We start from the raw sequence: 12,348 nt of genomic DNA, 5'->3' as shown, positions 1-12,348 counted from the left end.
GGGGATGGAGGGCAAGGTCCTCGCCGACGGCTGCTCCTCGGTGACGCTCCACATCGAGCCGCAGCAAGGGGCGATTCGGCACGCGCTTCAAGAGTTCCACCAGCAGTACGGCCACATGACCGCGAACACGCTCCGCATGTGCAAGGCCTACTTTCGCACCAGTGCGCGGCCAGGCGAGCCGGCCCGCGCGCTGAAGGGCGACAGCTGGTTTGCGAGCCTCAAGGACGTCTCCGTCATGTTCTATGAGGTGTGTAGCCGTTATATGTAGAGCGCACACACGACACCTCACTCATCTCGCTGTTTGCAGAGCGGCGGCGCGATCTACATGGGCGGCGACGTGAAGACCAAGACCGCCGGCTACCCGACTGACGCGATCGTGCAGCTGCTGCCGAACGCGACGAGCGGCGACTGGGCGGTCATGACGACGGACGTCACGATGCCCAACGGCGACGTCCTCAAAGTCTTTGCATGGGCGCACGTGCGCGGCCCCGCGGTCCACACCTTCATCGACACGTCCGGCACGACCGAGCTCGGCGACCCGCAGCAGCACAAGGACGACGAGCTCGATGTCGTCACGGGCACACACGTCTACCGCAAAATCCCAAAGGTACGACTAGCTCTCTCTTCTTATTCCCGTCGCCGCGGTCACATGCCCTCGCCCGAGCAGGTGGGCAACGACGTCACGAAGGCGCAGCCGGTCATCGACCGCAACAACAAGCGGCGCCAGTACCAGCTGCGCGTGGAGCGCCGCTGGCGCACGCAGGCGTTCCCGTTCCGCGCCTTGACGTCCATGATGGCGACGTGCTTCGTCGACACCTACAACGCCCACTGCTACCACAACAAGGTCGACATCGACTTCGACGAGGCGTGCAACATCATGTTCTACGCGCTGATGCACAACGAGGTGGACGCGATCGCGGCTGGCGACCGTGACGAGGAGGACGAGGGTTTCTTCGACCAGCCTGCCGGGTGCGAGGAGTGCGACAGCTCGTCGGGCGCCGGCAGCGACGACGACGATGTGCCCGACGCGCCGTACGGCCCTGGCCACACCAGCCACAAGGGGCACATCGCCGTGCCGCTCGACCAGATCCCGGGCTACGACGGTTCGACGCAGCAGTGGTGCACCGTGTGCAAGGCGAACGGATACTCGATCAAATGCACGTTTGCCTGCGTCAAGTGCTCCGACCGGCACTCCATCGTCGCGGTGCACCTCGTTGTCCATGGACGCGGAATTTAAATCCTCTTCCTTCCCATTTTCTTGTGTCGTCAATTGACGGTGCTGGTGTCCCAGTCGTTGGTCAACTGTGTTTCGTTACCCCCCCCCCCCTTTTTGAGCTAGCCTTCAATGTTAAAAAAAAACATGGTATTGCTAAAAATCTCTCTCAATGTGATCTGTGATCTGTGAGGGTCCGCCCGCAGGCGCATTTTGTATACCGAGGCGGTGCCCGGTGCCGAGCGCAGGCCGGAGCCCACAGGTCGGACCTTGAGACAGCATTGTAGATCCCTGGGCGAGGGTGGTGGAGAGGGCGGTCCGTCGGCGCCAAACCACCTCCCACCGAGGCGGGCAGGTTCCACGCGTTCCCAGACAGCCCCATTGGAGGTAGACCGCTCGTCTAGCCAATCAGCCTTAAGCGAGCGGCCTGGCCGTTGGAATGGCCGAGGAGGGGAGCAAGGACGACTGTCTCTGACGGCGAACCTCAGTTACGAGCCGCCCTCCCCTCGAGACGCGAGGCCAGTGCACTTGGGGCCAAGCCCCAGCGTGCACCGTCCCACACGCCTCACGCGGCCTCTGGCTGGAGCGGGATCGCAAGCGAATCCCCCAGGCCGGCGCACGTCTTCCGAGAGAGGAGCAGGAGCGAGGGACCTTCTTAGTTGTCCGGCATGCAGGTCTAGGGTACGATACTTCCGGGCCGGTGTGCGGGGAGCGAACCTTAACGACCGCCCAGAAGCTTTCTGAGCGAACCAATCGGGCCAGGATCATCAGCATATGTCCCCTCCACAACATCGTGGGCGTTTGAGCGGTATTTGAGGAGCACCGCCACTCTGAAGTTCGGCCGGGTGGTCTGCAGACCCCCCCCCCCGGAGCAGCAGAGGCTCCGTGGGGTCGAAAAGTCGACGCTGGGAGTCGCACTCGTCAAACCGTCGCAACACCACGCGGTACGCACATACCGCCCACATCCCCTCCACCGCTGAGAAGGCGCAGATCGACCGCCGGGCCGCGTAGCCGTCGTTAAGGAGCGGTTTTTGGAGCCGTACGAAGAGGTCCCAGACGGGCGAAGATGCGGTTTTTCGACGACCACACGCGATGTGGTATCTGGTTTTTGCTAAAAACGGGCCGCCTAGTGCAGCATCACTAGTACAACACGCAACCACACTGAAAGCTCCACACTAGCCGGTATAGGCGAGCACCGTCGGCCTCACCGTCGCCGCTCGCGGCGGAGCCGACGGCGGAGCCACGGGTCGGTGCGACCTTTTGGGGGCCCATGAGCTCGCCAGGACGTCACCGATGGCTCGGCGCGCCTCTTCCCGCCAGCGCGGGGCGGCCTACCTACAGGAGCGAGGGGGAGGAAGACGGAACTGAGCCCTAGGTTCGTGACCCCGTCGCCGGCAACGGCTGGGAGAGGGGCGGCAAGCGACGGGCGGGTGAGCGACCTTTTGAGCGGCCGTGAGCCGGCAGGGAGGCCGGCGATGGCTCGGCCAGCTCCTTCCCGGCGGGTTCTCGTCGGGCTGTGCCTAGGCGGCGGGGCTCGGGTGAGGTAAGCGGGCCCGGGAGTCGCATCTGCGCGTCCCCGGCAGTGGCAGTGTGGGGGTAGATGGGAAGTGCGGAGATGGGAGGCAACGCGCCTGTTTGATGGCCGCACGAGGCAAAGTTGGGCGCTCCGAGCGTCTTCTCGGCGAGAACGAACGACCTGTGCATCGTTGCGGGGGTGACTGAGAGGGAGGTGGTCGTGAGCTCACTTTGTCGGCCGCGCGCAAGGTGAAAACTGAGTGTGAGGCGCGCAGGAGGCGAGGATGGGCGCGCCGGCGGTCGAGCCGCCGAACAAATCGACGTGGCGCAGCTCCGCGCTGGCGGGGACGACCGAGTACATGATGTCGGCGGCGGTCACGCGACGAGGGAGAGCCGCAGGAGCCCTCTGTGGAGCAGGCGCGCGAAAGCAGCGATGAGTGGAGCCGCGATCAGCCACCTGTGGGCGGTCATCGGGGTCGCGGTCAAGCTCGCGACGGGGTGGATCCTGTGCCTCTCGTATCACTGGTGGGCTGGGTGTGCAGCAGCGGCGCTCAAAAAGAGGGAAAAAACTCGGCAACTGTTTGGAGTGTCTACATTCTCGAGGCACCGTTCTCGGCCCGGCCGGAAAGCTGGCTGGTGGTCGCGCGCGGCGCGTCAGCGCGGCTGCGACTGGTCGGGCACCTCGGCTGGGTCCATCGGCAAGAGGCCCGCGCCGTCGGGCGGCCCCGGGCGCGCATGATGCCCCTCCGAGAGGCGCTGACGCCCCGCCGAGATCGCGCAGCTTTGGCACGAAAAACACGAGGCGCCACAAGGGGGGGGGTCAAGTATCGTACCCTAGACAGGCGCATGCACGGCCGTTCAGAAATTTTCCCAGCCGTTGGAATGGCTCCGCTCCTGCCCCTCACCGGGCCGAACGGGTAGTGGGCGTTGGCGCCGAAGAGGGAGGAGTCGCTGAAGGACGGGTAGTCGTCGGTCGTGCGGGGGGAGGAGGAGTCGGCGAGCAGCAGGGAGGAGAAATGCCTGAGAGGGTGGGTATGAAGAGAAGAAAATGTTATGAATGAAACAAACAAAAACGCAAAAGCAAGCAAGGCAGACACACACACACACACACGACCGCCTTTCTTGTACCATCGGCAAATTCTTTCGGGGAGGAACGGGGCGAGCCCCCTCCAACCCACCCGCGCTAGGTCTCCGGTTTGACGCATGGGGTCACTCCCGCGAAACTCGTGAATTAGCCGGGGCAGTCGGAGAAGGGGCAACTCCGTGCACTGACGGTCGGCCGTCAGAAAACACGCCTGCGTGGATCGTGTCACACCAATCCTCGCTACCCAACGCGGCCAAAGGATATCCACCTCGAGAAGATCGAGAAATTCTATTCGCCGAGCGGCTGCCTGAGTATTGCGCACTATTCGCCGAGCCTGAGAGGAGTGAGCCAGCCGTAACGAGTAGAGTAGACCAATGGGGGGGAAACCACTACCGGTTGTATATCCGCGTGTACACAGTTCTCCTTACGCCGGGCGTCTGCCGTCTCTCTGTCCGGGGCGCCACAGTGGCACAGATCGTAGAGCCCATTTCGCGGGTTCTCGGCGCCTTTTAGCTTTTTTTTCCACGTGGATAGCCGAGAATGTGATATGTGTGTGTGGGTCCGCGGCGGGCGGCGCCCGCCACGGCGTCGTGTGGTCTAGCGTTCCGATCCGGATCCCGCGCGGCTCGCTCCGTGCTGTTCGGCCGCCGCTACGTCAGCCATGCCCCGGCGTGGCCGCAGCTGTGTGCGATCAGAGAGCACATGCCAATTGTCAGCTCGTCACAGACTCACACGCAAGTCACAATAAAACAACGTCAACAACGAAGGAAGCCAATATGCACTGTGTACATGGCGCTCCGCACCACGAGTGGCTGCGCACTACGAGTGGCTGCGCACTACGAGTGGCTGCGCAGCGCCCCCTTGAGCTCCGCCACCTGGTCGAGCGCGTCGCCGAGCAGCCCCTTGGCCACGCCCAGGTCGCGCAGCTGCTCCACGCCGCCGCTCGCCCGCACCTCGGCGGCGTGGTCGGCCACGAAGCGGCGGCACTGCGCGAGGAGCCGCCCGTCGCCCGTCGTGTGCGCCGCCTCGAGCAGCGGCACGGCGGTCGCCGGCGCGACGCTCTCCTGCAGCGCCTGCGCACAGAGCAGCTCGAGGCGCGGCACCTGGTACTTGTGCGCCAGCTGCCGCAGCACGAGCGCGCGCCGCGCCTGCTCGCCCTCCCCCTCGCCGAGGTCGAGCTGGTCGGTGAGGAGGTAGCGGACGAGGGCGGTGAAGCTGGCGAGGTCCGTTTCGAGCACCGTGACCTCGGCGGCGTCGCGCTCCTTCATGCCGATGCCAAACATGGTCCGAAAGAACACGGACCGAACGCAGAGGTTGGCCTTGCTCACGTGCTCGATGCGCTCCTCGTCGTCGCCGACCAGGAAGGTGACCAGGCCGGTGGGGAGGGTGGCGTCGCCCCACGTGTTGGCCATGTCGGCGGAGAAGGTGGAGGGCGGAACCACGAGCGGCGCGAAGGAGGGAGGCGGAGGAGGCGCAGCCACGCAGACCTGGCGGAGAGCCGAGCCCTCCATGCGGACCAAAAGCGTTGTGCCGTCCGGGCTAATGGCGAGGAAGACTGGGTATTCGAACTGCGCCGCGCCGCCCACGCCATCGACGCTGCCCTCGGCGCCGCTACCCGCGAGCGTAGTCACCGCGCCCGTCGCCACCTCCACCCGCCGGATCTTGTTGTTGATGCAGTCCGCCACAAACAACGCGCTCCCGTCTGGGCTGATCGTGACGCCGTGTGGGAGGCGGAACTGCGCCGCGCCGCCCACGCCATCGATGCTGCCTTCTACGCCGCTGCCCGCGAGCGTAGTGACTGCGCCCGTCGCCACCTCCACCCGCCTGATCTTGTGGTTGTCGGAGTCCGCCACAAACAGCGCGCTCCCGTCCGGGCTGATTGCGAGGGCGTATGGCCAGTCGAACTGCGCCGCGCCGCCAACGCCGTCTGCATCGCCACCTTCGCCGCTGCCCGCGAGCGTAGTCACCGCGCCCGTCGCCACCTCCACCCGCCGGATCTTCTGGTTGTCGGAGTCCGCCACAAACAGCACGCTCCCGTCCGGGCTAATTGCGACGCCGCGTGGGCCGTAGAACTGCGCCGCGCCGCCGACGCCGTCTGCATCGCCACCTTCGCCGCTACCCGCGAGCGTCGTCACAGCACCCGACGCAACCTCCATCCGACGGATCTTGTTGTTGCCGGCATCCGCCACAAACAGCGCGCTCCCGTCCGGGCTGAGGGCGACGCCGGAGAACCCGCCGCCTTCGCAGGTCGCCACGGTGCGCACGCGCCCGGCCGCCGAGATGTGCAGCACCGAGTCCTTAGTCGCGACGTACCAGGCGCCCGCGTGATCGCTCGCGATGCCGCGCAGGGTGAGTGACGCCAGAGGTCCGTCCTCGCCCTCGAGCACGAGCGTTGTGACCTGGCCGACGGCGCGCGCGCCAAAGATGGGCGCCTCGAAGCCGGCAGCGACCGCCACGGGCTCGCCCTCCTCCTCGCTGCGGGGGCGCTTGCGGGCGGGCGACGCCATCGACACGGCCTTGGATTTCTTTTCGCGGCTACTCGGAATTCTTACGGCGCGGGACTGTGGAACCGTTAAAGAAAGAAAGAAAACACAGAACCCAAGGGAGGGATGGGAGAACGGCACGCCGCCACCACACAGGGATTTTAAGGAGAGGAGAGTGTGATGCGCTAGCCGTCGCCCACCCTGGGGAGTCTGCCTCTTCGTATCTCTTTTCGCAGTCTCTCGCCGCTTCTCGCTGCAACCTTCATGCCACCTCGCGGCCGTCCCACTCTCGTCGTTCTCTCCCTTGTCACTTCCTCCTCTGTCGCGTCGTTCTCTTCTGCCTCGTCCTGCGACGCCGCCGCCTGGCCGCCGCCTGTCCCTTGTGCTCGCGGCTTCTTTCGCCTTTCGGCGTCCTTAAATTGCGCAAGTCGAACCGTTTTCTTAAATTCGCTCAGAATTCTTTCGCTGGACGATGGCCGTGGTGTCCCGATGCGGGCAGCACAGGCAGCACGTCTGCTCACCTCGCGAACCGTCGCTCCCGCTGTGCGCAGCATTGCGACACGCAGTAGCGGCAGCAGCAGTGGCAGTAGCCTTTCGTCGGCGGCTCTCGCTCGGGACGGCCGGCCGCGAGTGGCAGCGGCGGCGGCTGCTGCAGCAGCGGCCGCCAGCCGGGCGCCAGTGAGCGAGATCCTGTCCAATCACGCGGCACGCGTGATGAGCGGCTTCTGTGCGGCGCACGGCGTCGAGCCCACCTACGACGTTCGTCCGATGGGCACCGCCCGCAGGCCTCGGCACGTCTGCACGCTGCACCTGCCGCTGCCGCCTCCACTCGCGGACGCGTTCGGCTACACGAAGCTGGTTCGGACGGGCGCGCTCGCGACGCGGAAGCGCGCGGCGGTGCTCGCGGCCATCCAGAAGACTCTGCTGGAGCTACACGAAGATGCAGGCCTGAACACATGCACAGCTCTGCCTCACGCCTCCACCAATCCCAACCCCGACCCAACCCCGACTCCAACCCCGACTCTAACCCCGACTCCAACCCCGACTCTAACCCCGACTCTAACCCCGACTCTAACCCCGACTCTAACCCCGACCCCGACCCTACGCCCAATGATCGAGCTGTCCGACCACGCAGGCGTCGACCTCCACGCCCTCCTCGAGCTCGGGGCAGACGCGCCGCTCTCGACCGCTCTCTCCCAAACCACGCGGAGCATCACTGCTGTGATGGCCGAGGCACGCGATTACCTGAGATTACCCGAGATTACGCGGAGCATCACTGCTGTGATGGCTGAGGCACGAGTCGGCTGCGCTGGGCCTCTCGCCTCGAGAGTCGTTTCAGCACTCGCACTGGTGGCGGACAGGCGGGCAGACGAGCCCCGGCCCGCCGCGACTTGAGGCCTCGCGTGAGTCGGCGGAGGTGTCTTAGGCGACGGTTGGCCGCGCCGAGCCTCGCGCCTCCCGAGATGACCCGAGATGACCCGAGATGACCCGAGATTAGGCGCCGGTTGGCCGCGCCGAGCCTCGCGCCTCCCTCGCCACGCTGCGCCTGCTCTCGCGCACGCTGTCCGTCTCGCGCAACAAGGTGTTGTGCAAGGCTGTCGATGCCAAACTCGTTGACGGCTAGTCGACGGCTGGTTGTTGCTTAGGTGCTCTCCAAGCACTCGGGGCCGGTGCTGCAAGTGAGCAGCAGGCTGCCGCTCGCTCCTCTAGCCGGCTCCTCTGCGCCGTGTCCTCCCGAGATCGGCCGAGATCGGCCGAGATCAGCCGAGCGTGTCCGAGGGTAGGCCAGCGGCTTCTCTGCGTCGTGCGCGCGTACGAACGCGACGGCGCAGATTTCGAGACGCTCGAGCACGCCTCGCACGTCCTCGCCTGCCGCAAGCTCCTCGCAGAGCTGCCGCCGGCGCACCGCACTGAGCTGCGGCGGCTGCAGGCTTCGCTTGCGGCAGCAGCGCCGTCGCCGGCGCTTGTCGGCGCGGCCGTGGCAGAGCTGACTGAGAAAAAGAATAAACCCTTGCTTGGATTTCGTCTTTCTTCTTCTCAGGCGCGGCCGTGGCAGAGCTGCCTGCGCTGCCTGAGCAGGCGGTGGCGGAGGTGCAGACTGCCGCCGCCGCCGTTTTGGCGGAATGCGCCGAGCAGAAGCAGCAGCGGCAGCAGCAGAAGCAGCAGCGGCAGCAGCAGCAGCAGCAGCAGCAGCAGCAGCAGCAGCAGCAGCAGCAGCAGCAGCGGCGGCGGCGGCAGCGGCAGCAGCGGCAGCGGCAGCCGCAGCCCCAGCCCCAGCCGCAGCAGCAGCAGCAGCAGCAGCAGCAGCGGCAGCCGCAGCAGCAGTCTGGATGTCTGCTGCTGCCGGAGGCGTCGCCGGTGCTGCCGGAGCATCCCGCCGCGAGGCCCCGGCGGCCTCCGCGCTCGCCGCTTCCGATTGACGAGCTGCGGGAGACTCTCCTGGCGCGAACGCCTAGATGGCATTCAAACGTGAGTCTCTCCTCGCTCGCGAGGACATGTGGTCGGGCGATGTGCGCTGTGTTCGCAGCCCGAGTACTCACGCGGTGCTCTGAGTACATTGCGCGATGCTGCCTTCAGACCCCGCCGTCGGCGAGTCCGCGCTGTAGGCGCGCGTCGGCGTCGAGCAGACGGTGATCTTGAGTGGCGGGACCGGAACCGGCAAGACGATTCGCGTGCCTCAGATGATCGCCGATGCGGCGGAGGAGGCGGCCGCGCTGTCTGCCGCTGGTGCCGCTGCTGCCGGCGGCGGAGGCGTGCAGGCGTGCCGTTGTGTATCCGCCGCAGAGGAAAGAGCTGATGCGCACAAAGAGAAGCCAGACTGCGGTCGCCACGCCCGCGCACTTGAGCCAGCTAGTGTATCGATCAATGATTCGTCACTGATCATATTCGTCACTACTGAGACACGGCGTTGGGTGCTGGTTAGGCGTGCCGGGTGGTGGTGGTGCAGCCCCGCCGCATCAGCGCCGTCGCCTCCGCGGCGCGAGTGGCGCAGGAGCGGGGCGAGCCGCCGCCGGCGTCGCTTCGCCGCTCGCCGCTCCGTCGGCGTGAGTGGTTCCATGCCCCGGACGGCAATTGCGTCGGCGGCGGCGGTGGCGGTGGTGGTGGCGACGGCGATGGTGGCGGAGGCGGCGGTGGCGGCGGCGATGGTGGCGGAGGCGGCGGTGTCGGTGGTGTCGGCGGTGGTGGCGGTTGGGCTGGCGGCGGGGCTGGCGGCGGGGTCGGCAGCAGCGCGGGTGGCGGGGCTGGTGTGGCGGCTCGGGGGAGCGTCGGTTACGCGGTGCTGCTGGAGTCGGCTCCGCCGTCGGCGGAGGCTGTCGCCACCATCGAGCATGTCAGCCTAGAGGCGGAGCCCGTACTCGTGTACTCCTAGCAGCGCTCGAGAGGACCCGTGTTGAGCCGTACTCGGCCGTACTCTCAGCCGTATTCACTGCACTCGCCTCCCTCGTCCTCACGCGGTGCTCTGAAGACACTGCGCAACACCGTCTCCCCGCCCTGAGTTTGCGTGTTGAGCACGTAGGTATGTCAGCGCCGGCGTGATGCTGAGGCGGCTGGCGCGGGGGGTCCGAGCTTAATTAATAGTCAATTAATAGTGGATGAATAGTTAATTAGGCGGCTGGCGCGGGACCCGAGCCTGGCGGGAGTGACGCATCTGGTGGTGGACGAGGTGCACGAGATATGGGGGAGATATGGGGGAGATATGGGGGAGATATGGGGGAGATATGGGGGAGATATGGGGGAGATGCGAGCCTGGCAGGAGTCACTCATCTGGTGGTGGGCGAGGTGCACGAGCTATTAATTAGCTAGTAATTAAGTATTAATTAACTATTAAGTAACTAGGAATTGACTATGAATTAACTATTAATTAATCTTGTGGTGGACGAGGTGCACGAGCGATCTGCACGCGTCGACCTCTTGCTGGCGAAGCTGCGAGCCGCGACACTGCGTGCGCGCCCGTCGCTTCGGCTCCTCCTCATGTCGGCGACTAGGCTCGTGGCGAGATTGCCCGAGATTACCCGAGATTACCCGAGATTAGGCTGCTCCTCATGTCGGCGACTCTCGACGCGGCCGCATGGGCGCGCTACTTCGACGCGCCTCCCTCCGCCCTGCTCGCGCTGCCGCCCGCCGGTCGCCACCGCGTGCGCGAGCTCTTCCTGGGCGATCTCGTCACCGGCGCGTGGGACGCCGAATGGACTATTAGTTAACGACTAGTTAACTATTACTTAGGCGATCTCGTCACCGGCGAGTGGGACGACGGCTCCGGGAGGGCGGCGGAGGGCTCCGGGATGGCGGCAGATGGCTTTGAGATGGCGGCAGATGGCTTTGAGATGGCGGCAGATGGCTTTGAGATGGCGGCAGACGGCTTTGAGATGGCGGGGAGGATCGAGACGGGCGCCAAAAGGGCCGGCGGTCTCGGCTGCAGCGCGGGGTGGCAGGCAGGGCACGGGCTGTCCGCGCTTGCCCGCGCCGTGGCGGAGGAAGAGCGAGTCAGCTACTGCCTTGCCGGCGGCGCAGACGAGTTCGCAGAGGAGGGGCGCGCAGGCAAGGGTGGCGCCGGTGGCGACCGGGCGGGGGACGGGGAGGGGAGGGGCGCGGCGGCTGGCGAGGCGGCGGAGGGGCATCAGCTGGACGTCGCGCTCTGCCGCCTCGCCGCTGCTCTCATCCAACGCCTCTGCAGCGACGCCGCCGGCAGCTGCAACAGCGGCGGGGACGGCGGCGGCGGTGGCGGCGGCGGCGGGCCGGTTGGGCGCGGCGCGATCCTCTGCTTTCTTCCTGGGTGGTCGGGGCTGCGGGTGCGTCTCCAAACCTCCCCCGCATCTCCCCATGTCTCCCGTGATTCCCTTAGGTGGGCGGAGCTGCGCCGCGTCTCTTCTCTGCTTGCGGGGGCGGCGGGTGGAGGCGGCGAGGGCGGGGGGGGGCGCCTCACGCCGCCTCCGATGCGGGTACACCTGCTACACTCCTCAGTACCGCTCGCCTCGCAACGCGCCGCGCTCGAGCAATCTACGGCGGGCGGTCCGCGCAAGGTTGTCCTCGCGACGTCGATCGCCGAGACGTCGATCACGATCCCAGGTGAGGAGATCACGGGAGATCTGGGGAGATTTGGGGGAGGTGTGAGAAGACGTCGGGAGATCTGGGGAGATTTGGGGGAGGTGTGAGAAGACGTCGCTCACCGCCTCAGACGCCTCGATCGTGATCGACGCCGGCCGCACGAGAGTGTCCGCGTGGGACGCGGCCTCGCGCGTCTCTGCTCTGCGCACCGAGCTGGCGTCGGCCGACGCGGCGGCGCAGAGGGCGGGGCGGGTTGGCCGTGTCGGGCCTGGGACAGTGTACCGGCTCTACTCGCGCGCGGCCGCGGCCCGGAGGGCTGCGGCGGCGGAGCCGGAGATTGTCCGCTCGAACCTCGACGGGCTCTTCCTGCAGGCAGAGGAGATGGCGGCCGGAGGATCCGCCGCCGCGCTGCTGGCGGCGACGCCGGACCCGCCCCCCGCCGCCGCCGTGGCGCTCGCAGGGCGGCGCTTGCTGGCGCTGGGTGCGGTGCGGTCTGCTGCATCGCCGCCCGCGGAGGGGTGCGACGAGGAGGGGCTGCTCCCGGAAGCCGCAAGCCGCGAGCAGGGTTACAGCTCAGGGCGCGGCAGCACAGGTCTCAACCCCCCTCCCCTCCCTCACCCTTCCTTTTCCCTTCCTCCTCCCACTGACCAGCCGGTCGAGATAGGGCTGGCCGACTTGCACCTTCGCATCCGCTGCCTCATAGAGCGTGAAATACTCAGGTACTCCCTGCTCGGCGATATAATGGCTTCCGCGTAGGAAGCCGGGGATCGCCACGCGTTCCGGGATATGCTCGCGATTATGCCATTCGATGAAGTTTTCGCGGCCTTCCGGCAAGATGTCGTTCCTGATGGCGACCACGGCCTTTCCCTGAAGAGACATAAGTTACCTCAATATGTTGCACGACCGCCGGAAAGGTCCAAAACCGCGCCGGTCGAAAAACTGCATTCGGAAGAAGAGAGTCAGGCCACCCTATTGGCGACTTCGGCGGAGTCGACAAAACGCCGCAT

General features: G+C 66.4%; 2 protein-coding genes across 2 annotated transcripts in view; one reads left to right on the top strand and one right to left on the bottom strand.

The window, feature by feature from the left end:
- Positions 1-2,318: 2,318 nt before the first annotated feature.
- On the bottom strand, positions 2,319-3,475 carry EMIHUDRAFT_439114 (hypothetical protein). Its single transcript, XM_005757063.1, has 5 exons — positions 3,356-3,475; positions 3,023-3,186; positions 2,845-2,909; positions 2,653-2,733; positions 2,319-2,548 (listed from the first exon to the last, which is right to left on the bottom strand). The coding sequence occupies exons 1-5, from the start codon at positions 3,463-3,465 to the stop codon at positions 2,501-2,503; spliced, it is 468 nt and encodes a 155-aa protein (XP_005757120.1). The 5' UTR covers positions 3,466-3,475; the 3' UTR covers positions 2,319-2,500.
- A 3,534-nt stretch (positions 3,476-7,009) lies between these two features.
- EMIHUDRAFT_107599 (hypothetical protein) overlaps positions 7,010-12,348 on the top strand; it is a gene marked incomplete at both ends in the record, with an annotated part of 8,975 nt that continues 3,636 nt past the window's right edge. Inside the window, 12 exons of the mRNA XM_005757062.1 lie at positions 7,010-7,192; positions 7,794-7,877; positions 7,942-7,974; positions 8,375-8,653; positions 8,902-9,022; positions 9,813-9,816; positions 9,905-9,959; positions 10,050-10,075; positions 10,329-10,420; positions 10,520-11,069; positions 11,139-11,362; positions 11,472-11,822. Coding sequence (XP_005757119.1) covers positions 7,010-7,192; positions 7,794-7,877; positions 7,942-7,974; positions 8,375-8,653; positions 8,902-9,022; positions 9,813-9,816; positions 9,905-9,959; positions 10,050-10,075; positions 10,329-10,420; positions 10,520-11,069; positions 11,139-11,362; positions 11,472-11,822 — 2,002 coding nt within the window. The remainder of the gene's footprint in view (positions 7,193-7,793; positions 7,878-7,941; positions 7,975-8,374; positions 8,654-8,901; positions 9,023-9,812; positions 9,817-9,904; positions 9,960-10,049; positions 10,076-10,328; positions 10,421-10,519; positions 11,070-11,138; positions 11,363-11,471; positions 11,823-12,348) is intronic.

Source organism: Emiliania huxleyi (genome assembly GCF_000372725.1).
Source record: "Emiliania huxleyi CCMP1516 unplaced genomic scaffold EMIHUscaffold_93, whole genome shotgun sequence".
Classification (NCBI taxonomy): domain Eukaryota; phylum Haptophyta; order Isochrysidales; family Noelaerhabdaceae; genus Emiliania; species Emiliania huxleyi.
The sequence above is the reverse complement of the archived record's forward strand: the minus strand, read 5'-3'. Positions and strand labels throughout refer to the sequence as shown.

Excerpts from the sequence above, each read along its gene's own strand:
- EMIHUDRAFT_439114 (XM_005757063.1), bottom strand. The coding sequence starts at position 3,465 with ATGCGCGCCCGGGGCCGCCCGACGGCGCGGGCCTCTTGCCGATGGACC. Across the intron at positions 2,910-3,022 it reads GTTCGGCGGCTCGACCGCCG|GTCGTTCGTTCTCGCCGAGA; the intron begins GCGCGCCCATCC and ends AACGATGCACAG. Across the intron at positions 2,549-2,652 it reads GGCTCACGGCCGCTCAAAAG|GTAGGCCGCCCCGCGCTGGC; the intron begins GTCGCTCACCCG and ends TCGCTCCTGTAG.